This window comes from Neophocaena asiaeorientalis, unplaced genomic scaffold (assembly GCF_003031525.2).
Source record: "Neophocaena asiaeorientalis asiaeorientalis breed wild unplaced genomic scaffold, Neophocaena_asiaeorientalis_V1.1 scaffold477, whole genome shotgun sequence".
NCBI classification, from domain to species: Eukaryota; Metazoa; Chordata; class Mammalia; order Artiodactyla; family Phocoenidae; genus Neophocaena; species Neophocaena asiaeorientalis.
In genome coordinates this window covers 2,792,731-2,818,435 of record NW_020172630.1, presented here as the reverse complement: position 1 = coordinate 2,818,435, position 25,705 = coordinate 2,792,731, and the positions used below count along the sequence as shown (strand labels likewise).

At 42.7% G+C, this 25,705-nt stretch overlaps 1 protein-coding gene across 1 annotated transcript in view; it reads right to left on the bottom strand.

Moving 5' to 3' along the window:
* USH2A (usherin) overlaps positions 1-25,705 on the bottom strand; it is a gene marked incomplete at its 3' end in the record, with an annotated part of 720,880 nt that overhangs the window by 15,756 nt on the left and 679,419 nt on the right. The window contains exons 62-63 of the mRNA XM_024739202.1: positions 23,983-25,499; positions 20,308-20,629 (exon numbers count right to left, since the gene is read on the bottom strand). Of these exons, the coding sequence (XP_024594970.1) occupies positions 20,308-20,629; positions 23,983-25,499 (1,839 nt within the window). The remainder of the gene's footprint in view (positions 1-20,307; positions 20,630-23,982; positions 25,500-25,705) is intronic.

Genomic DNA, 25,705 nt, shown 5'->3' with positions numbered 1-25,705 from the left:
GAGCATCCGATCTATTAAGGCTTTTTAATGCTGCTGTTGGCAGATGGGACTAGACCTCATGCCTTTCTGCGTTACATGGGCAAACGGGGGTGGAGGAGTCCTAGTTCCAAAACGTAACTTAATCCATGGTATTTTAAAATACTTGCATCTCAATAGTGTGGTATTTTGCTATGGATCTTTAGAAATATTCTCTTCTAAACCTAGGCAATACAGAATTCCCCATCCGTAAGTGGAAATGCATGTAGGATCTAGCGTCTTTTGTCTTTGACAGGAGACCTTCATAATACAGTGCTTTTTTCCTAGTCTTTCTTTTTAGTATTCAATCAATTTGAGATCAAAATAGCATTCATATAAATCAACATGCTTATGCAAAGCAGGAGCAGCCTATTTACATGAGCTCCTCTGGAAATGAAAGCTGTTACAATGAAGAGAAAGCTGTGCTAAGGAAGCATTATGGATTTCACAAATCTTGCACCAACAAGGCATTGTATCTTATACCAAACCACCAGAAGAAAAGTCAAAAAGAAACTGTCAGTGATATTCTTTCTTTCTCTCTCTGTCTCTCTCTCTCGAGGTAAAAAGTCCTTTATCCAAAAATCGCTGTAGATTTTTGTCTATGCCCAGCTAAACAAGAGATAAAGGAACTAGGGTTTTCCTGGTGGCTCAGTGGTTAAGAATCCGCCTGCCAATTCCGGGGACTCGGGTTCAAGCCCCGGTCCGGGAAGATCCCACATGCCGTGGAGCAACTAAGCCCGTGCGCCACAACTACTGAGACTACGCTCTATAGCCTACGAGCCACAACTACTGAAGCCCGCGCGCCGAGAGCCCGTGCTCCGCAACAACAGAAGCCACAGCAATGAGAAGCCCGCGTGCCACAACGAAGAGCAGCCCTCGCTCGCCACAACTAGAGAAAGCCACGCGCAGCAACGAAGACCCAACGCAGCCAAAAAGAATAGAGTAAAACGATAAAATAAAATAAATAAATTTATTAAAAAAGATAAAGGAACTAAAGTATAGTTCAATGTTCAGGATAAAAATACTAACAGATTATGCTTATGATTTATTTCTACTGAGAAATAACGGCCCTAAGATTTGGGTCCATCTTTATATGGTAGAGAAAGAAAAAGCAGAGATCTTGAGTGGGAAAATTTGAGTAATATGCCCTGATCTTTTATTTTTAACAAATCAAGAAATTAAATATCTTGAGAACAGACGTAGAGTTGCCTACTTTGTCTATCTCAATCTATCCTATCTATCTATCTATCTATCTATCATCTATCACCTATCTATCTACTTGTTAGCTAACTGATAAGCCAATCCATCTGGTTTGTATCCCAAGATTCCCTCACATCATCATTGAGTATATAAACAGTGTGTGAGCTACTCACAAAAAAGAAGGGACATTTTAAGAGCTGGAAACAGAAGTACAGCTTATGAATTCCATGGCGAAGAGAAAAAAATGTAAGGATACTTTTATCTTTCGTTTATTCAGAATATCCTTAACCCCACAGCATTAGTGGAATTGAACATATTTTTTATAATAAAAAAATTAGATGATTAAAATTTCCACTAAAGTAACATTATTTGGGTTTAATGAACACTTGCACATGTGTGTGTACACACACACACACACACACACACACACACACACACACATAAGAGTTAGGAACTTCCCAATGCGGAGCTGTTAAAAATGAGAACAAGTCAGGACTGGCCAAGTTGGGGTGTTTTCCTCTCTGACGTTTTGGATGAAACAGTGAAAGGAGTTACAATGTAAGAAGATGTCATGGAAAACACAGGTTAACTATTTGAATACATTATAAATAACTAAAATGATCTAACCATAAATTCTATAACTGACTAGTGAAAGAATAGATCTATTTGTTTTCAATCTAATTTTTGATATCTAACTAGTGACTATTACCATCTTTATGCTGTTTTCCATTAAAAAATAAAATTGTTCTTTTGTTTACTCTGCTCCCCTCCCCGTCCCCCAGGTCTAATCACTGTAGTTTGCTTTATAAAGTTTTAATTACATGAGATGTCAGCATCTGTCACCACGCTGCCCAGATCTCATTGCTGTAGAAACAATGGGCTCAGTTGTTTGTCCTCTGTTGAAAACTGCCTCTTAGAAATCTTCCTTCGGAGGAGTCTTTGTCAAAATGTGTTCCTTGGCTACAATCATCAAAATCATCTTGCGTTCTTGTAAGATAATTTATAGTGAAAAGATCTCAGAACCTGCCTTTTTAACAGATTTCCAAGTGATTCTTGTACCCAGTCTTATTTGAGAAACAGAGAGAGCTCTTCTCTATAGAACCAGGTACACAAATCTAGGCACCATGCATTTTTTTCAATTTCTGTTCATGTGTTGTCTATTTAGAGTTGTACTTTGCATTACTTTTGTCATTACCTTCAGCCATTCAAATAAGCACACAGCATGTATCTGGTTGCATATGTTACAATTGCAATGATTACCACCAAGTTCATTACAGCGGCCACAGTTCCAAGCAGAACCAGAGTTCACTAGCTTTGGAGAACAACCATTTGCTGCCTAGTTTTCACTCCAGGTGCAAATTTCTTGAAACATTGATCTTTCTGGAACTTGTTGGGTCTATTTTTTCTTTACAGCCCAGATGAATATTATTAACCATTCTAAAATGCTCCTTATTCCTCTCATACAACATTTCTCCTTATAATTTTATTCCAGAAGGAAAGCAGGATTTGTGAATGGAAGCATTGGTAATAAATTTTGTGAAAGAGAAAGAGAAGGAGCCACGACTCTGCCGAGGATGGGAGAAGGGGAGATGCTTCAGAAATTCTCTTAGAGTGGTGGCCCATTGGGTGCTTATGTTACTGACCTAGTTATGCTTTAGCACAATATCCACACTTAACTGTAAAGCAGTTTTCATTTCAATGCGTTGTCTCACTCAATGGCTCATAGCTTTCTAAAATAACATTCCCCAGGACTGATACTTTCCAATGTAGCCTCACTGCAAAGAGAAACTCTTAATGTACATTTCCACATTTCCAGGGTTTCTTGATGTGTTTTTCCTTTATCATGGAATAAAAAAGTCCTTAATGGTAAAAATACCTTATGATTCTTTTGGTTGGGGAAATGCTACAAGTCTTGATAAGACCAAGAGGCCATACCTAGTGATGCTTTCTATACTGTTAGCATCCAGCTGATGTCTATTTGGTCTTGTATTTGCTATCATATTCCATATAAAAATGGATCACAGGAATAACCAAATTCAGCCAGTGATCTTTCACAAAAACCCTCTAATCTGTTGATTCCTAATGTAAGTGACAGTGGCTATCCTTGTCCTTGAAGCAATTTGAGATTTTGCTCTTTCTTCCAGGCTGTTTGTTATGAGTTGCAGTATAACTGCTACTCTCAGAGGATTAATACATGGAGGAATTTCTCAGTTCTCTGCAACTTCTGTGATATTCTAAAACACACTTCCTTGTGGAATAATAATTTTTGATGAAACAGAGACATTTCAACAATATTGTTTCATATCAAGCAGCGTTAGGGAGGCAACATCACTATAAAAACTGGAGAATGTGAATATATTTTCGTGACGATTCACATCAGAAGTAAACAAAAATCCAACATGAACAGCCATGCCAGTAATTAATAAGAAGAGTAAATAGGTTGCATGTTAACAGGCAAACAATTAAATTATTTGTTTCTTAGGGGCATGTAATGAGATTGTTATCACACTCCCAGAAGAGAGACAAATAGATATTAAAAAGGTCTTTCCGATACCTGTATTGGCTGAGGCCAAAGCTAATTCAATAGATTCGATCAAAATCACCTCTTTTTTCACTGCTCCTGATTTATGACTTGGGCTGTAGTTAGTCATCACTCACTGCAGTGTGCTCTCCAGCACTCATAAACTATGCCTCATAAATAAAAAGATACAATCAAGGAAATCATATCAATTCATCTACAACCTTGGAGTATATTTTCCCATGGCACTCACGCTAATGTCTTTTTAAAGGGTAGCTTGCAGTGGGTTTTGAATATGTTCGAAGAGCAACGTGCAAAACAGACTCTGCCAGAACCGTGGTTAAGAGAGACTCGTGGCTAGAAAGGGAAGGCAATAAATCTGAAATGATAACGAGATTAAAAAAAAAAATTCATGAACCGTCCTGTAGGCTGCAGTCATAAAGGAATAACTTGCTGAAAAGCTCTGTGTAGCTATCTGTTTAACCATCTACCTATCTGATTTTCTTTCATCATCAAATGGACATTTTTCAGCATCTCTGTTTGCATGGTGCTTTGCTGGGTCCATTAATAGTGATGCTTTTACAGATATGGTCCTTGCATTCCGGGCTTCTTTAATCTAAAACACTTTGGATCGGGCAAGATGGAACACAATTTTAATTGAATTCTGGGACCCAGGGGACAAAGGGTACAGCAGAACATTGTGTTCCTTTCTACTGGTGCTTTTGAAATTCAGAGATGTGAAGCTAGTAAAGAGATTACAAGACATTTTCCTTGCTAGAAATGGGTGTCTTCTGTCACTACTGCTGAGCACACAGCCTTGCCCTTTGTGGGTGCTCAACAAATATTAATGGCTCTCTTCTAAAATATAAGGAGGGGAAAATTGGCTTCAGCATTAGTGGGGAATACTGAAACTAGCTTCCATGTGATGTTCGTAACGATAATGAAAACTTGGAATTTATCATACTCCTTTTTATTGCTTGTGTCTGCTCTCCCTGTGAGAAAATAGGAACCCAGTCCCATCCAGCTCTCACGGAGGATACGTAAAAGTAGGTCATGGGTTTATTGAGCACTTATACTTTTATAAGGGTATTACATGTACTCATTTATTTCATCCTCTCAGCAATCCTATGAGGCTGGTATTAGCATCAGCACCAGTTTACACACAGGGAAACAGAGGCACAGAGAAGTTTATGCACCTTGGTATGTGGTAGGGCCAGCCTTCTAATACAGGTATGTCATGTAAAAGCCTGAACTCTCTACTTTTTTCTATTGAAGGAGGGTCTGGACACATCTTGTAAGTGTTTGAGATCCTGCCCTACAGCTGTCATTGACCCCTGCACAGACTGGCTGTTTCTGCAGAGAACAGCCCCAAAGTGAGGTGGTGACAATGACCGCCAACATCACAGCATCCATACCTGCTGCCACGTGTCATGCTTTAAACAATATTGCATGTTATACAGAGGCGAATGCTACTCAAATACTTTCCCTACTGTTCCAAACATGTGTAAATGCACGTAAATTCCACTGTGTTAACTGAGATCATAACTATACCCTACTAATGTAACACGGGAAACATATCCTTTCTCCACAATTAGTTGCTAGAGTAAGCTAAGCTCACAATCACCAATCATGATTAACATCTCAAGAAGTGATAGTATAGTTAACTAGGTAAGATTATTTATCATCCGTACTCACTGAGCCATTCTATGTGCCTCACTATTCTATGAGTTGGGGAGACAACAGTGAACAAGGCTGGAGTTAACACCCTGTTAGGGAGAGCCAGCCAATAAACACAAAACAAAAAGGTGATGATACATGCTAGAAAGGAAACAACTTACAGCATACAGCAATGGAGTAGGGAATGGTTGAGTTGTCCAGGAGGTGCTCTCAGGAGGTGATAATCAAGCTGGGATACTAAGGACAAGAAGGAGGCCACCATATGAAGACCTGGGGGGAGAACATTCTAGGCAAAGGGAGGGCAAGCGCAAAAGGCCATGAGGCTGGCGTCTCAAAAAAGTTCGGTGCAGCTGGACTTGGAGAGTAAGGGCCAGAGAGTGACAGGATGATGACAGATGTGGACAAAAGTCAGACCATGAAAGACCTCACTGAGCCAGAGAGGAGTTTGCATTTCATGGGAGGCCAAGGGAGGGTTCCCCATAAAGGAGCAACTATCTGACTTACATTGTAGAGGGATAACTGGATATTGACTAATTCCTATATATTTCTATCTTAAATTTTACTTTTATATGTGAGTGACACTGTCCTGGCCTTTAAATTAACTTATTTAAAGCTCACAGCAATCCTACTGACACAGGCTGGGACCTGGGACCCTTTGCTGCAGTTCTTGCATCTGGACAAACGTCTCCTTGAGCTACAAAATACAAAGAAACTATAAGGGACTAAAAATAACTTATGTGCATGCAAGTTTGGGGAAAAATTATGGACAACAAGATACAAGAAGACCAAAAAAAGCCAACTGCCACTTCTGAAGAGCCAGGAGCAAAAGTGGGGGACTGCACATGCCCCCTGCACTCAACATCACCAAAGGCGTGGACAGAGCACCTAAGCCACCCTCTGACCCGACCCACGGACACATCCCTACCCTCACCCCATGTAAGGAACCAGCTCCCTGCTGCCTTGGCGAGCAAGCAAGGAGACCTGTTGCTTGCTCTCGCTCCCCTCCTGCTGCAGCAGGGGCCCTGATAAAGCCTTGCCTGAATTCCTTGTCTGGCCTCTGATCAATTTATACTGATTAAGGAGGCTAAGAACCCTGGTCAGTAAAACTACTAAGGTAGGCTTTTTCATTCCCAATTTTACAGGTAAGGAGACTGAGGCTTAGAGAGTAAATTACTGGCTGAGAACACAGAACCAATAAGTCATGCAGACTAGATTACAACTCGAGTCAGTTTATCTTTGCAGAGTCAGGAGCTCATGCTCCTGATGGGTGTGACTTGAGGACACTGTGCTTCAGCAGAATGATGACGGGATTTGGGATCAGAACATCTGGACTCAAGTTCTGACTCTAACGTCTTCTGACTGGGCACCTCACTGGGTCATTCAGTTTCCTGATTATATGGAAAAAATAATCTCTACCTCACAGGACTATTCTGAGATTTACATGCAATAAAGTTGCTATAAATTTTGAGGAATGCGGTGGTGGGTAAGTACATTTATAAATATTTTTTTAAGATTTTGAAATCCCCAGAGCTGTACACAAACACAATTTGGAGTAACCGGAGGGTGAATTTAAGAACACGGACTTTAGAACTTGAATTTCTATGTTCAAATTCGAGTTCTGCTCACCAGCTGCATCCTTGGGTATGTTAACTAACCTCGCACTGCCTCAGATTTCTAAGGGTAATTGTTCAGAATAATCCTTGTCTCAGATGATTATTATGAGCTAATGTACGTAAAATTTTTAACATAGTCTTTAGCACATAGCAAGCACTAAATACATAACGATGGTTATTATTATATTATTTGTGTGAAACGTCAGGATATGACCCCTTGGAAGAGAAAGTGAGATTAAATAGCAATTCTGTAACTCACTTCTGGGTCCATTTAGCTGCTATGGATCAACAATAGATCTGAAAACCCTCACTACGTTCTGAGGTCAGCCCTCATCTCTCTGTGTCTCTGTCTCTGGGTACTTTTCCACTCTAGAACTCTGAGGGTTAGAATAAATAAAAGCCTGGCTTTTCAGAAATATTGCTGCTGCATCAAAATCTGTTGATTGGGTGGCATCCTCCATTTAACATTATTATTAATTAAAATTCCTCAAAAGCACCCCGAAGTATGTAAAATGAAAATGGTGGAGCAATTCAATGGATTCTTCGAAGTGGAGAATTTTGTTTCCAATTTCCATTGAAAATATGCCTTTGGGAGAGAACTGTACAGTTTCCGAGACACTTATAGGCATCTTAGTAATGATCAGATCCATCAACAGGTAGATAAATCAATTTACAAGAGAAAGCCTCGACCATCTTCTTAAAGATTTTCATCGACGGCATCTGATTTACTTCAATATGTTAACGTTTTTGTCACCATCTGTAGATTTGATTGCTTCATAGAGACCGAGACATTTATTTGGAACTTAATGGAAATACACCATTAGCCCAAGTACTTAAGTGCAATCCTCCTAAAGCCTTCAGAGTTACTTAGTGTTTTATCAATAATCACAGAGTGGCAAGCCAAAGCTTGCCAGGTGATCCTCTAGCCCAAAAAGAATTCTACTGGAGAAGGTATTGTCACAACATGGGTGAGAAGCAGCGCCAATCTGCGGTACAGGGGATGTGCTGGGTATTCTCTGTTTGTCCCCAGATCCATTCTCTGCCCTTCCCTGCTCCTCTCTGTGGCCCATGAAGCTGATTCTGCAAACTGCTTTACAAAAGAAGAAGGGTTTTGTTTTCTCCTTCTCTCTCTCTTTGGCATCCTGGTTTGGCAACAGGCTGCGTTCCTTCTCTATGGGCACAGCTTCTAAATGGCAGCCCCACCCCACTGGCTATAGCATTTACTGGGTTCCGGAAACAGCTTCTTCCTCTTGTCCTTTTAGGTCTAGAGGTAATGGCTTCTGGCTATGGCTAGTCCCAGAATATGTTAATATCCCTTATTGATTCTCTTAATCCTGCCCATACCTCCATAAAGTCTTTTCATTAAATTCTCTTTAAATGTCCTTTTGACATTTAACTGCTTCCTGCTGAGATTCTGACTGCTGGAGGGGAGAACATTTTGAACCCTTCCAAGGTACCAATAACAGTGTGTAGGCTGAGAGATGCATTTGCTCATAAGGATGGAGACATTTGGAAAGAGCATCTTTTGTGAGACTGCAGAAATAGAGAAATAGTCCCTCCTCATGTCTCTGTGGAATGCTTCTCGTCTTTAATGTCAAGGAACCACCCGTGCTCCTCAAGACCATCTGGCCAGAGAGTGGAATGAGAGTGTCCAGGAGAGTTTGGTGTGGGACTGGGCTGTCCCTGAAGATGAGGAGTTGTCTGTCTCTCCCTAGGTCTGTTGTGCCATCATTCAGATCTCTCTGTTCACAGCTTACACTACTATCCATATGTTTTTACGAATACATTGTTCGTGGGTGTGTTTCTTTGTCTTATCAACTCAACTTTAAGCCCCTGAGGGGTAGAGTCCATGGTTTTCAGCCTCTTGCACCAATCCTAGCAACTAGACATACACTCTGAACTTGGTGGCTGCTTAATAACTACAAGTTATTAAATCCTTAACTTAGAGGATAAAGGGAAAGAAGGAAAACATGTCTCACCCTTTCCTAAGTTTCAGGTGACTTTGGAGAACCTTCATTTTTATGGCTACCTCGCTAAGCAGGAACCATTTGTGAAAAGCCATGAGGGCAGGTTGGAATTCTACATTACCTACATTCACTCGGAGAAAATTTGGTTGCATTGAACGTTTTATGCCCAGCCAACAAGCTTCCAACACAGAGACAGGAGGATCAATCATGGCTTAAGTGAGTTGGGTCAACAGGAAGGTGAGAAGCAACCCATCTTCAGACAAGTAACTCGTCTCAAAGGCAACGTAGAGATCGCTGACAAAAGGGGCTTAGGAGTAGAGCCCTAGGGGGTGCCATGAAGGACAGAAAAAGAACAGACGTGCTCCTGTGTGCCCTCACAGGTAGAGATGACCTCCTGTTGCAACAAAAGACCTGATGGCCAAAAAGGACATGGTCCCTGGCCCGAGTGCCAGAATTCAGATTTCCATTCACGAAATGTCCTGATGGTCTTCAGTCTAAGCTGTGGTGCTCAGGCTCTAAGATGTTAGAACGCATGCAGGGTTTCAGTCAGCCAATATCAATAAATCATTTAAAACCTTGAGCTGTGGGAGTCGTGGTGGGAGCAGCTTAGATCCTGTAGGAGAAACTAACCAGACAACAGCCTCCACGCCAGTCAGAAATACATTAGGGGGATTCATACCTGATTAAATGCAAGCTGAAAGCCAAACAGAAAACATGCTCAATGAATTTTCTCTAAATACGATACCAAAAAACTCTTAAGAAAGGAATGAGTTAAGGGTGATGGCAAGAGAACACAAGCAATCTGAAGTAAGTTACCAGTCACAGAAATGTAGAATCAGACTATCAGAGTTCAAGAGAATCTTATCCATGGGAACCTGGGCAAGTCATTCTTTTCCTGGGAAGAGAGGAGCAAGGACCAGAAAGGTTGAACTGTCTCATCAAAGGGGCATCACACCTTCAGAGCCAATTGTGCTCTTGGTTAGAGATGTTTACATTCTAACACCGGATTAATGACTGTTAGTGACATAAGAATTTTGTTAACCTGGCTCTCTTCCCTCTTGGAAGAAAGCACCTCCTTCTTTTATTTAGTGGGAGGCTGAGGGTAGAGTGGGGAGGTGGCCCTACTGTGTATCAGACATCCTGCTGAACACACAAAATTTCTTAGTTCTCATAATGCACCCTTTTTTTTAAAAGAATTTTTTTTTGATGTGGACCATTTTTAAAGCCTTTACTGAATTTGTTACAATATTGCTTCTGTTTTATATGCAGGCGGACTCTCAACCACTGCACCACCAGGGAAGCCCGGGAAGGCAAAGTCTTAACCACTGAACAGCCAGCGAAGCCCCCAATATACCCATTTTTGAATGAGCAAGTGAGGCTATAAGAAATGAAGTATCTTGCCCAAACTGTATGATTTTCATTCAGTTTTTTCATCCGGAAGACAGAATGGCTGTGAGCATCAAATGGGAAAAAGCATCAGGATTCTAACGATTTCACGGCAGCATGGCTGCTGTGTGCAGTTACGGGGGCAGCTCTGGTTTCTGGCTGAAAGTGTTTCCCACATACCCATGAAACCCTGACTGAAGGAGGGGGCCCTACGCCCAGGCCTATTCAATCATGGTCGCTTATTCTCTTGCTCAGAGGAACGTACATGGTGCTAGGATGTCAGTAAGAGCCCTGCCCTTGGTTGGTTTATGGATATTGGATGACAGAAGTCCTCTTTCCACTCTGAGGTGGGAGGGTAATAATAAGAGCACCTGTTATCATTATGCTAGTTGAATAGCTTCTGGGTATGAGGTGCTGTCCTAAGCATATTCACATATCAACACATTTCATCCCAAAGCAAGCCCAGGAGTACAGAGGTGCTCCTATCGACATTTTAAAGACAAGGAAACCAAAGCACAGAGAAGGGTGGAATCACGCAGTGCTGGGGTACCGATTTTCTCCGACGCCTGGAGAGAGTCTGGTATAGAATGAGGCAGCATTATTTACAATAGCCAGGGCATGGAAGCAACCAAAATGCCTCTCGACAGAGGAATGGATAAAGAAGATGTGGCACATATATACAATGGAATGTTACTCAGCCATAGAAAGGAACGAAACCGAGTCATTTGTAGTGATGTGGATGGACCTAGAGTCTGTCACACAGAGTGAAGTAAGTCAGAAAGAGAAAAATAAATACTGTATATTAACACATGTATATGAAATCTAGAAAAATGGTACTCAGAGCAGGAGTAGAGACGCAGATGAAGAGAATGGCCCTGAGGACCCGGGGAGGGGGAAGGACCCGTTACGCTGGGACGAAGTGAGAGAGTGGCATGGACATATATACACTACCAAATGTAAAATAGGTAGCTAGTGGGAAGCAGCTGCATAGCACAGGGAGATCAGCTCGGTGCTTTGTGACCACCTAGAGGGGTGGGAGGGAGGCTCAGGAAGGAGGGGATATGGGGATATATGTATACATATAGCTGATTCACTTTGTTGTACAGCAGAAACAAACACAACACTGTAAAGCAATTATAGTCCAATAAAGATGTAAAAACAAAAAAAATGAAGCCAAATCAAGGCAACCCGAGGTGAAGGAAGCAGAGAAGGAATGAATCCGACAGTGTCAAATCCTGCATCTCAGGCTCCCAGAGGGATTCTTGAGAGAGAAAAAAGTGTTTGCACCTTTTCCTTGGTTTCAAGGAACTTCTTTAGCCCCTTTCCCAGACAGGTGAGCAGAAACAATTCTCTTCCATTTAAGGGAAAGTTGGCTTTCACTTGGAGTGAAATAGTCCTGACACCTTACTGATGATGTAGATTTTCTCGAGGGCCTAAGTGGGACTCTTATTTAGTAAACTAAAAAAATTAGTTTAATTATTTATTTACATTTATATTTTATAATATGCTTCTAATTCATTCAATAAATTTATTAGTACATAAATAAATTAGGTTTCAGAAACACCGCTATTGATCCTTCCATATATCCATTTTGGTGGTGGATAATGACACGACTATTAGTGTATGAAGCTGGTCTCATACCCTCACTTGCTTTTTTTAAAAAAAATTTTATCGAAGTACAGTTGATTTCCAATGTTGTGTTCATTTCTGCTGTATACCGCCAAGTGATTCGGTTATACATATATGTGTTCTTTTTCATAGTCTTTTCCATTATGGATTACCATACGACATTGAACATAGTTCCCTGTGCTACACAGTAGGACTCTGTTGTTTATATAGTCACTTGCTTTGATCCAACGTAAAGCTAAAAACTGTTAGAAAATCAAATCGCTTAGGGTCAGAAAATATTCTGTGAGATTTTACAAATCATAGATGACCAAGGCCAATCAAGAGAAGCCAGTGTTTGATGAGAATTTTTAAAAGCGTATGGTTGTAGATGACCCTCACTTACGCCCCCAGAATCTAGTCCTGGAGTGAACCATTTCCAGGTGAGGAAAGGCTGAAGGAGGTTAATTTACTCAAGGATCCAGAAATAGGGGGAAAGGACTAAAAGCTGCTTTCTTTTCTGCTTCTCCTTTCTAGCTTGTCGTCCACACTGTTGCAGCCTTTCGTGGGGCTGGCAGAGAACATCTCCGCTGTCCCCTCCTGGAGTCGCCACACAGCTCCTTTTGGCAGGAACAGTGAGGACCCAGCTGACTGTCTGCCCTCCAACCATTCCTCCATCCTCTCCCTCTCCCTCATCCTCTTCAGACTGAATTGTTCGGGGCCAGCGTTGGTCTGTTAGTAAGTAGCAGGCTGCCGTCCTGGGGACCTTCCATAGCAGCAACCCCAAGATCAGACCCACACTCGAGTGCGTCATACATGGGGTTTCCTCCAAGGCTGACTTGTCGGGTCTCAGTGGTCCAGTCCCGAGGCCCCAGAAGCCTTTGGAGACTCTGGGTGTGCGTGGGTGCTTATCGAAAAAAATCTGTCAAAGTGGGGAAGTTTCAGGAAAACGAATTAAGTCACTGACAGCAGGATTCAATGAAAGGGGGGGGGCCACGGCGGCCCGAGCAAATCCGTGGTGAGTCATCGCCTTCAGCGAGAGTATGAATATGAATGCACAATTACTGAGAACTGCTCAGCGACCTCAGCTCTCGGCCCGCAGGTCAAAACTGAAGCTTCTTATAAAAGCAGACTCACACCCAGGTCCGTCTCTGAAACCTGCAGAGACTACTGTCTTAATCTTCTTGCTGAACAATTAAAAACTTCCCCACATAGAATTTGGAGCTTTATATCGTATATATTAGTATATCCCAATTTTGAGAGGGTTGATGATAGAAATGAGTACTGTCTGTGAAATAAAACCTCTGCTGGATGTGTATTCTGTAGCACAGCTAGCCTGTCATCTCCATTTAACGAAAAGGTCTGTGCATGGGAAGAATTTCATTTGGTAAAGATGCACCTCATTGATGTATGAATCACACATTTATAGAGTTGTTTGAAAGTAGGATTTTGGTAAATAAAATTATATCTGAAATTCACAAATGTTTGTTCTCTGATGAGACCCTGCACTGCATCACTCTGCAAAGCCAGCCCATCCATCCTTGTGAAATATTTTTTTAAAAACTCCAAATTTCTGTGATTTCAATTTCAGATCTTTACTCGTTTTATGAAAGCTGATCCTTCAGAGTTTGATCCTTCAGAATCCCAGAATTGTAGAAGCTGTGTTGAAATGGATCAAAACTAGAAAGTTCCTGTTTTAAATGATGGTGAACGTTGCTCTTCCAACCAAAATCCAGGCCTCCCAAGTGAGACACAAAACAAAATGAAACAATGACAACCAAAACCAAATAAACTCCAGGAGGAAGAGTAAAAGAAATTATTTGATGAATCGAAGACATGAGCTTAGCAGGTAATATATTCTGTCTACCTTTCCAGAATAAACAATAAATACGACTTCATCCAAAACAATAAATACGACTCTGATTCAGGAAAGCCATGGACAGACCAAGGTAAATAGGTTGGTCATCAATTATCATCATGTAAATTAGGCACTCGAGGGGAGCTGGCTTCACTTACTTAGGCAATCAGTTTACGATGGTTTAGGACTGTGATTCTCAGCCCCGACTGTACATTAGAATCACCTAGGGACCTTTTGAAATGCACTGATGCCTGGACCCACCCCATAAGCAGAACTATAGGCGGATGGGGCCTTGGCATTCAGAATGCTGTTAAAGTTCCCCAGATGATTCTAACGTGCAGTCAGGGCTGAGAACACTGATTTAGGAAAGCGGCACCAGAAAATCAGGCTTAAGTAGCATAGCAACATGGCTGTACCCTCCGGGACAGTATTTCTCAAAAAAGTAGGTTGTGGACCACCTAAGCTGCTGGTTAAAAATGCAGATTTCTGGGAATTGCCATCCCACCCCTCTGCATCTGCATTTTGAATGCGCTCTTTGGGCAATCCTTTTGTACTATAAACACTGAGAGCTACTAACGCCTTAGGGCGTTCAATTTTGAGGTATCACTGAAAACTTAGAAGGTACTTGTAAAATCACACAGCTTCTGCCCACCTCCAAACATGCCAGTTCCCATACTGATGTGTGAGTCATTGTGAGGTGACATCTGCTGGTCTTTGCCTCCAAGATCTTCTGTAGCAAATGATTCTCCCCTCTCTCAGTGAGAATCTCTTTCTCCAGGTATTTCTTGACCCTCCCGTTCATCAGAATTTATCCACGCTGTATTCTTTTCCCCAGAGCTCTATCACTGGTCATCAGATTGATGAATTAATGCAGAATCCTGCAGGGTCTCCTCACCCTCCAACTACAAAACCGAGCAGTTAATGGTGAGGACAAGAGAGTCATAGACTCGGTGACTGATGCACATTCCTGAGCTGTTCTATCGATACTGTAACTGCCACCAGAGGAAAAAAGCTAACTGCATGATGACCAGACTGTAGCCATGACATAACTGCTCCATCCTGCGTAGTACTGAATCTGTGGCTAGCACAATTCCAAGAACTGGTCTCAAGACAATGGGATTAATGTTATTGCTCATAATAATCTATATCTTTGCCTGCATCAATTGTAGCTTGCTCTGCCCGTATATGTAAGCAGACAACTAAAATTGTCAGCAAAGAGACCCATGTTGACATCTTCCACTCTGAGAATCCGGTGACTAAATGTATGGACACCAAGGGGGGAAGGGGGGCGATGATTTGGGAGGTTGGGCTTGACATATATACACTATTGATACTATGTATAAAATAGATGACTAACGAGAACCTACTGTATAGCACAGGGAACTCTACTCAATGCTCTGTGGTGAGCTAAATGGGAAGGAAATCCGAAAAAGAGGGGATATATGTATCCATATAGCTGGTTCACTTTGTTATACAGCAGAAGCTAACACAACATTGTAAAGCAACTATACTCCAATAAAAATTAATTAAGAAAAAAAAAAAGAATATGGTGCCTATGTCAGCATGAAAAAGTTACGGAGGATAGACCTCTGCCCCTAATCCCATAGAAATGGAATGATGTCTGACAAGTGGGGGTTTGTAAGCTGCTCTTTGCAGGAAACCGCCCTCAGCAAGGAGCCCCTTTTCTTGTCACTTTAGCAAAGCTATATTGTAACTAACTTTTAAACCAGGCGCCCCCGTGCTCTACTCATCTCCCGTCCAAGCACACCTTTCAAATCTTTTAATCACACGACACCTGGCCTAACTTGTCTTCCATAGATCAAAGAAGTAGAAATGAAGAATAAGTAACTAACAGATGACCAGATCTCTTCCCTACCTTCCCCTTCAGTAATCTCCCAAACAAACTGTGTGACCAGGATGAGCTCTAGAGGAAGATCACAGGCCTGCATGCAGTGGGGGATGGTGAAGACTCTGACCCCTTATGTCAATGATTAACTGAGATTACTTCTCTGTTTCCCTTGAAAAGCTTTCATGGCCGAGCAGAATCTTTGGAGGTGGTTTTTGGGGGACACTAAGTCCACCATCCCCAGATGGCCGGCATTCTGATTAAAGGCACCTTTCCGTTTTATTTACATTTGTATGTAATTGATTTTGTTAGCCTTGAGCAGCAGGACACCCTCCCCCATTCGATAACATAGGGAATGTTTGGGAGCTATCTTCAATGATTTAACTCAAAACCGGAAATGAATACAATGACATAGGGCCAGGTAGCGGGGTGTGGGGAGGGACACTGGACACCCTCCAGGCACACCAGGTGGACGGCCACCTACCCGACCATGGGTTCTCACCATCCTTCTGATGAATAGGTTTCCATCTCTGGGCAGTTTCTCGGTTCTTTGTTTTCATCCCCTACGAATATATGGATTGTCTCAAAAACACAATCCTCTGTAGGAGGGTCAAATCACAGATATGGTGGGCGAACCAATGACTCTAGGACAATAAAGGTGTTTTCTGAAAAGCAGCCTGTGGATAAAGTAACCCTCAGACAGGTTTGAGAGCAATTCAAATTCATCTCAAAGACAAAATGTTCTTTTGTTAAAGGGAAATCAATTCTTATAGTACATTACTTCCTAAATGACTTCGGGAAGATAACTCAGGATCTATAAAGACTTAGCATTTGCACAGGCTAAATAAATCCAATATTTTAGTTCATTTATTTCAGCATTTAATCTATATTTTTCAAAATATTTCCTGTAAAATCTTGGTTTTGGGGCTGATAGGCTAGATTTTTTTTTTTTTCTGCTTTCTATCCTTATGTTGTAACAACATGGGATTAGCTAGTAAATGCAAATTTGAGGTCAGTCTGCTGTGAAAACCAAATTAAGTAATTTCATTTGGGTGATGTATGGGGGAGGAGCCTGACACAGGGCTGATAGTAACAGTCACAAAAGAGACAGCATAGGGGCTTCCCTGGTGGCGCAGTGGTTGAGAGCCCGCCTGCCGATGCAGGGGACACGGGTTCGTGCCCCAGTCCGGGAAGATCCCACGTGCCGCAGAGCGGCTGGGCCGGTGAGCCATGGCCGCTGAACCTGTGCGTCTGGAGCCTGTGCTCCACAACGGGAGAGGCCACAGCAGTGAGAGGCCTGCGTACTGCAAAAAAAAAAAAAAGAGCATAGCCTGAGGTCCTTAACTTGTCTCCCCTCTGAAATGTGGGTCCCTTGGTAACTGGTTGTCCTTAGCTTCTCGTGAGTGTATGGCTGTTAGCATCACTGTTGCCATATTGGGTTCGTACCTTTCCTCCTGGCCTTCCATTGACCCTACCCAGGACTGAACTGTGCAGTCTGTGCGGTGCCGTCTGTGCGGTGAATCAGTTCTCTGCCTCAAGGGCTTTGTAGTTAGTAGATATTCTTTCATAATCACTAGGACCAGGCGGCCTCTATGATCTGTTAGTCCCCAAACAACGATGAAGACCTTCACTGACATGTTCCCACAGGGCCCACAAAACTAGTTACCGATTCATAAATCTTGACTTAGGAATGCACGTCCTGTTTCCAAGCACGTACCCCCTACCCTTGGTTAACTATAAAACTGTCCCATTGGTCCCTTGATGGTGTTTCTGGATTATTGTCCGCTCAATCCCACCCTGTGTGTAAGTATAATAAACCGATCCATTGATTATACGGAGCTGCTTGCCTCCATTTTTGGTCTCAAGATGCCTTCTCAGTCTGGTGGGCACTTTTCATTCTCTCCATCCTCCAACAGTAAGAAAACTGACAGAGCTAAGACACGTGCTTGGAGTTTACCATTCCTTAGAAAACTCAGGTAAGACTTTACAGATGATATGGCCAATTGTTTACCCCAATGACACAGTATGATGCCAAAGAAGCTACAATCACTGGTTTGCTTTCAGTATCCACAGGTCTCTTAGTTTTGTCTAGTTAGAGGTCAAATATTTCATGCTGATTCCATTCAGCTCTCTTACAAAGGTGCACTTTTATTCATAAAGGGGACTAGACAATTGAGAATAGAAAGGTCTTTGATAACTTGATACTTTTCTGTAAAGATAATGATAAAGAACAAAAGGGTGGCCACATAGGTTCTGGCTGTTTCTAACAGTATTCTTTCTCCAACTGTGGCATCAATAGATATTTTGTTCCTTCATGACATAAGCCACAATCCTTACCCTAAACCCTTGGGACCTGAAGTGCTTTTAAATAATTTTTAATTTTTTCAGATTTGGGAAAGTTAATAAAATGCATATACTGTATATTTTGTAATATCTGCAGAATGCCCTTGTAATAGAATACTTCTGTAGCAAAATATATAACTATTCATATTAAATGAGATAAATAAATGCTGTAAACAGTGTGGTTTGTTTAAACTGGGTTTTGCTGCTGAATGAGTTGTACCAAACCTAGATAAAAACTTGTTTTTGGGAATTCCCTGGCGGTCCAGTGGTTAGGATGTGGCGCTTTCACTGCCGTGGGCTTGGGTTCGATCCATGGTCAGGGAACTAAGATCCCACGAGCTGTGCAGCTTGGCCAAAAACAAAAAGAGAGAAAGAAAACCCAACAACTTCTTTTAAAGAGATTTTTAGATTTGGAATTGCAAACAAGGGATTATGGGTTTATATCTATGTATTTCTCCAAACCATTCAAGAATCAATTTATATTTTCTTTTTTTTTTTCGGTTACACGGGCCTCTGACTGTTGTGGTCTCTCCCATTGCGGAGCACAGGCTCCGGACGCGCAGGCTCAGCGGCCATGGCTCACGGGCCCAGCCACTCCGTGGCATGTGGGGTCTTCGCAGACCGGGGCACAAACCTGTGTCCCCTGCATCGGCAGGCGGACTCTCAACCACTGTGCCACCAGGGAAGCCCTCAATTTATATTTTCAATTCTAACTAACTTCATTGGGAAATTTGTCCTGTACATTACTGGCCTAAAACATATTCCTTTCACGTCTAAACTGTTACCTCTAATCACTGCCCTCGTTGATTTGCTCGCCATATTCCTGGTGACTTCGTGATCTTATTATTTCTGGTTATGGTAAGCTGTTCAAGGTTCCGTTTCCTCTTCTAGAAAATTGCACTTGGTCTTGTGCCTGGCACGTGGTGCTTGCATCATTCAGGAAGTTTCCTTTGAAACTGCAAGCAAGAGACTTAAGCAACAGGGAATCTATTGGGGGTACAGTCAGCCCTCCTTCTCCATGACTTCTGTATCCGTGGATTCAACCAACTGTGGATCCAAAATATTTGAAAAAAGGATTCCAGAAAGTTCCAAAAAGCAAAACTTGAATTTGCTGCATGCCTGCAACTACTGACATAGCGTTTACATTGTATTTACAGCTATTTACATGGCACTTACATTGTATTAGGTATTATAAATAATCTAGAGATGAATTAAAGTATAGGGAAGGATGTGCGTAGGTTATATGCAAATACTATACCATTCTATACAAGATACTTGAGCATCTGAGGAGTTTGGTGTCTGCAGGGGTCCTGGAAACAACCCCCCTTGGATACCGAGGGACAACTATATATGTAATTGAAAGAACAGTTGAAGAACCAGGCTTGGAAATGGTGAGGATAAGAAAAGCTTTTGGATTTGATGTTAGAGGTATTTTATCAGGACTTAGCTCCACCTTTTAAAATTCTGAGTCACTTTGCTGGAGATCAGGCCCCAGGCAAGTCTGAGGGGCAGAGCAGCGCTTGGGTGCCCAACACTTGGCTAGGTGACAGCCTGACACATTGATTGACACTCCCACCAAGGCGGAGCACAGGGTGGAGGAATCATCCCCCCACAGGAACTGGAGCTGTTTGTTACAAGAAAACCGCAAATGCATCCAGACGGCAAAACAAAACAAACCTAACGTAAGTCTTCTATTGATTTCAAGATACCTTCAGAATAGTATTCTTAATTCCTGACTTTTTAGGGATATGCGAAGTCCTCTTTTTTAGGCTGTCCTCCTACAAAACTTAATTCATCTCCATGCACAGGTTAGTTGTTTTCCTCTAGACTTTTCTCAGCAGTCTATGTCTTTCTTGAGCACAGGGGCTGGAGATGCTTGCCCATTCGATTTTATTTTCTCTCGGTACAATTCCTGAGTTATTTTCAAAGCGATCTTTTCACAAGGAGTATTTCCAGCCAAGGCAACACTGACAGAGAGAAGCTTAATGGTAGAAACCACTTCATTAATAAGAAATGCAAATACTTCACCAGAAATCTGCATAGGAATAACAAGCCTATATCACACGGATCAAGAACTAAGAAAATGAAGAAGGCAAATGAATGTGGCCTTTCCTCCCTCAGTTACTGCTTAAATTTTTTTTAAAGAATATTATTAAACTACATAAGTCTCATGTTTCTTTAAGTGGCTTTTTAGATTGCAAGCAATTTTTTTCCAGACAGGCGCTGATGTGTACCCACACCCATCTCAGTGTGAGTTACTGGTAACACACATTTCTTACCTGGTATTCATACTCTGTGAAAGGCAGTAGTTCCATGTCCATAAAAGAGCTTGAGCTTCCATTATAGGTTAGCACTGGGTTTGATTTTCCAGGCTCAGTTGCTATTTGTCTTCTGTACAATTCATAATATAAAACTTGTCCATTTGGCTGGAGTGGTCCTGTCCACAGAAGGGAAACCATGGGCTGGAATCCCCCTGGAGCCATCTGGACCTCTAGATGTGGAGGCGGTTGCATCTGAGGTGCAACCTCAGGGGTCTGTATGGATGTCCAGTCACCTGATGCACATCCCAGCCTGGTGCAGGCTTGAATTCGAACTTCATACCTTCAGGACACAAGGCAGAAATAACCCATTATTGGCAGAATCGATTTTTGCGGGAAGAATCTTTAAAAGGCCAAGTGTTTTCTGAAAAAAAGACAGACACATATATATCTATTCTTACCTACAACGAACCCTTTTCAAGGACAACAAAGTCATGTTTCCACGGAAATTTTAGAACATTTTCAAGCCTCCTGGCTTTCCAAACTAAAGGAAGATGCTCACCTGTCTGGAAAGGGCGGGCACGATTCTTCCCTAAACAGGAATGTATAGAATGAATACACTTTCAAGATGCTCTCCAGTAGGAAAATTCTGGTACGCTGTAGAGTTCCTTAACACAGCGAGGGAGAATACAGATCTTGGGAGTTTGAACGAGTTTTCAGCAGCCCTGAGCTCCTCTCTCTGCAGCTGGAGCTAAATGATTCCCCAGGAACGTTTCCAGGTCAGGAAGGAACGTCATGGAGTCGAGGTCTCTGTGCTAATAAATCCCCTCACCTGATACCTGACATCTTAAAATAGGCTCCCTTACACCACATGGGGAACTTCTGGGGCCAAAGTTAACCCAGCTACACACCAGATTATCAATCATGGAGACACCTTATCACCATCCAGTTAAACTCAACCAATCAATTATGTTTTGCTTCATAGTGGGTCTCCTGCCACTGGGAAAGGTCTATTTACATAACAGGGACTTTTCCCTTCCAACAAAAGGGGCTTTTGTTAGTCTTAAGTGCCTATGGCTGCAAATAAGTGCTTTCCCCCTCTTTTCCATGCCTCTAATTTTTATGATATTATGACACCCCTAATTTCCCCCCAAGCCCCAGCCACCTCCCTTTCTCCCTTTATTTCTTTTGCTTCCAGGCTTTTCCGTCTTCTACTTTCTGCTTTCTCTCTTCCAGATAATCACCGTCTTGTGCTCACTTCCTCGCTTTCTTTCTGTTCCCCTTGCCCTCATCTTAATTACACTTCTCTCTCCCTTTGGGGAGTCTCCCAGTTCCCTTTTCTGCTTCCCCTTCCCTCCCTCTCCTCTCACGCCCATTTTCACCGTGATGGGCTGCCAGTTAATTGGTGAACAGATCCACAGCTGTGAATGGCAGATCTGCCTTCTAAGCGATTCTGAGAACTCAGTTTTGATTTTCCACATCTGGATTATTTGTTTTCTGGATTATCTCTGGTGGTTTTAAAATCCTGGGTCAGATTCCTCCTGCTTCTTAGGGTATTCTCAGGATCCTTCTTCCTACTGACCATCTGGGGGGTACCCCAGGGAGGACACAATAGTTTGCAGTACTCAGTAAACATTAAGCTGCTGGAAAGACCCCAAACGACATGAAGCCCAACTCCATATAGACGTCATATTCTGGTTTTATTTTTATTTATTTATTTTTTTTGCGGTATGCGGGCCTCTCACTGCTGTGGCCTCTCCCGTTGCAGAGCACAGGCTCCGGATGCGCAGGCCCAGCGGCCATGGCTCACGGGCCCAACCGCTCTGCGGCATGTGGGATCCTCCTGGACCGGGGCTCGAACCCGCGTCCCTTGCATCGGCAGGTGGACTCTCAACCACTGCGCCACCAGGGAAGCCCTGGTTTTATTTTTGTGTGTGTGATTTGATGTTTTTATTGTTTATACTCTATATAAAGTTATTATAAAATATTGGCTATATTCCCTGTGCTGTACATTACGTCCACATACCTTATTTATTTTACACCCAGTAGTTTGTATGTCTTAACCTCCCTCACCTATCTTGCCCTTCCCTCCTCGTCTCCTCACTGGTAACACTAGTTTATTCTCTGTATCTGTCGGTTTCCCTTTTGTTATATCCATCCATTAGTTTTATTTTTCAAATTCCACATATAAGTGAATACATACAGTATTTGTCTTTCTGTCTGACTTATTTCACTAAGCATTATACCCTCCAGGTCTACTCATATTGTTGCAAATGACAAAAATTTCATTCTTATTTATGGCTGAGTAATATTCCGTTGATATTCTAAGTCATTAATGTCACTTACATCTTAGATGAGAGTGGATGGTGAAGGGGCATCTCTCATTGCCTTAAATCCCATGGCTAAGTTTCTCAGAAAAATTAGACTTTCTTTTTTCAGCCTGGGAAAAATGCCCCTCTCACATCCAGAGACTTTTTTTTTCCCCTAGAAATCTTCTTGAATAAGAGTTTCGGAGGGGAGCAAGCTGATATGATCTTTAAAATGTGCAAGTATCAGTCAGGTAAAGAGGAAGCCGGGATGAAACGTACAGCTCTGCAGCTAACATGGGCCTTTTTTATGCCCTGCATCAGAGTAAGATAAAAGCCAACTCACAGAGCATGTGGATTAGCTATGGAAGATACTTGCAGAAGTTTTAATCACTGTTTAATATTTAATGCAACCTTAAATAATTGTCACTAGGAGGTGCATAAGACTGTGAATGTTTCATTTCAACAGCACTATATATCAGAGATAATTATAGGAGAGATCTAATCTACACATCAGTACATTACAATAACAGATGAATTTTATCAGTGGTGGTTGGTAATCAACACCCAGCCTTTAATTCTTTTAAAGTGGTTCTGTTCATTTTACTAAATTTTAAGAATAAAATGTCCTTTGTTACTCTTCTCTCTGGGGATGTATGTTAGTTAAAATGTGATGGGGGAAAAAAGCCAAGCAATTCTTTAACGTATGGGAAGAGGGCTGGTGGTCACATTCCTTTGTGTGGAAAGCAACACACACCCCTGCTCATCAGAGAGCTCAGAGGGGACCACTAAGAAAACAGGAGCTGGCAGAGTGGCGCCGTCCCAAGAAACCACGAGATCAGAGCTGACTGAAGGGCTGGGGAAATAGTCAGAGGAGCCTCACTATTCCTGGAAGACGTGCTGGATTCAATAAGGAGGGCTGGCCCCAGAGCAAATTTCGGATCAGTCCAACTCTGGCTGGCAATAGCTCTCAATGATGGCCCCTTTTTTCATTCTTTAAAATAATACTCCTTTGCCTCACTGTCTAGTTCAGATAACCGCATTGGGGTTCTCAGAACTGACCAGGGGCTGGCATGTTTCCAGGAGGGACCAGACTCAGGGAAGTGGCCCTACCTCTCCACTACTTGGTTCCAGACATTGCGATGAAGTGCAAACATTTCTAAAAATACTGCCTCTCAAAATGTCACCTGCAAGAATTTTGCTCTCCAGAAGTAATCAAGCAGGTTTGGGCTGGATAAGGACGTAGTTAGTCTACTTGGATGGTTAAATGGATGGGGCTTGGGCATGTCACACATCTTGCTGTTAGAGTCTCCACTGGGACTGACCAAGGGCTCACGCAATAGAAAGGGGCAGTGGCTTGTTCTCAGGAAACCCAGGGTCAGTTACCTACCTGTGAAATGGCTTCAGCTGGTTTACTATGAATGACCGTGTACCAAAAGAATTATGAGTTGTGTTTACGTGTACGATTTTTGTTTCTCTTTCAAACAGCTCACGGATGAAGAGGGTGTAGTTGACGATATGACCGTTTGTCCTTACTGGAGGGTCCCAGCTCACTAAGATGTCCTGAGGGCCCTTGGCCAGCAATTTTGGAGGCTCCATCCCTGAAGGCGCTGAGGGGCTGGTTCGATCTTTGACAAGTGGACTCAAAACACCCCCTTGGCTGTTGTTGGCCATCACTGTGTAGCCATACTCCACACCCGGGGCGAGAGTAAAATCATGATAGCGAGTTTCCAGGCCGGTATAGACAATGGTTCCGTCCCTCCTAAGTTCATAGCTTCTGATCTGGCCATTTGGGCTTCCTGGCGGTTTCCAGGTGATTTCTATGGATCCTGAGCCCGTGACTTGGAGTTTTGGAGGGTCCATGTTTTGTGGCGGGGCCTCCATTGTCCAGGCAGACTCTACCACACTAGCTGTGCAACCTCCATTGGTGCAGGCCACTAGGGAGAGATTATACTGCGTGGAAGGCTGCAGGTGGGAAACCAAGAGGGACAGGTTCTGCCCAGCAAGGTACTCCTTACCATCCAATCTGAGTAAATACTGAGTGATCTCTCCATTTTGAATTGATGGCGGTGACCAAGATGCATTTATTTGAGTGGCACTGATGGTCCAAAGAGCTGGAGGGCTGACCCCTGCAGGGGCAGCCTCAAGGGTTGTGATGCTGGTAGGTGTGCTGGTGGAACAGCCCTCACTGGTGCAGGCTGTGACTGCATACCTGTACGTGGAAAAAGGAAGCAGCGCTTCATCAGTATAATTGAAAGTCTCAGCATCGAAGCTGAAAGGATAGAGCACCCCGTTCCTTTGAAGCCTATAGGACTGGATAATGCCATTAGGCTGTGCCGGTGGGATCCAGGAAATCATCAGTTTGGGGGGATTCACAGATACCTGGGCTACCTCAGGTGGAGAGAGGCCTTCTGGAAGTGCTTGCCTGGTCCTTACCACACTCCAAGAGCTGCAGGTATGGCCTGCTGAATTCCAAGTGTGGATTTTATATTCACACTGCATCCATGGCTGCAGACCTGTGTCATTATACATAAATGTATTCCTTTCAGTATTATATTCTGTGAAAACAATTTTCTCATCGTCCTGGATTGTCTGATTCCCCCAAGCTTTTCCCTCGAAGCATCTGCGAATCACTTCATAGCGAATTATCTTTCCGTTTGGGTTAACGGGCTCTGACCAGCTCAGCTCGACGCTGGTGGACCCCACAGACTGGATGGTGGGAGCCAGCTGAGACTGGGGTGCGGCTTCTTCTGTCCACAGAGGCTGGGGTGCCGAGTGTGCACAGCCCGCTCTGGTGCAGGCCTCCAGCGTCAGCGTGTAGAGCGTGAAGGGGTCCAGGCGTCGGAAGAGAAATTGACGATTCAGGCCCGCGTACTCCAAGACACCATCACTGAAGACATTGTACGTCTGCAGGAAGATGGGGAACAAAGCATATGATTTCTTGGCGTCACTATTTTGTCCCTTTTAACCCCTTCTGCTCCCTATTCCTCACCTTGATGATCCTAAGCCAGAAGAAGCATTCTGATATGAATTTTGGGAATGTGATCTTTGCTTTTTCTTTTTTTAAGGTTGGATATCATGTAAGCATATATCTAAAAGCTAAGAGTTACTGA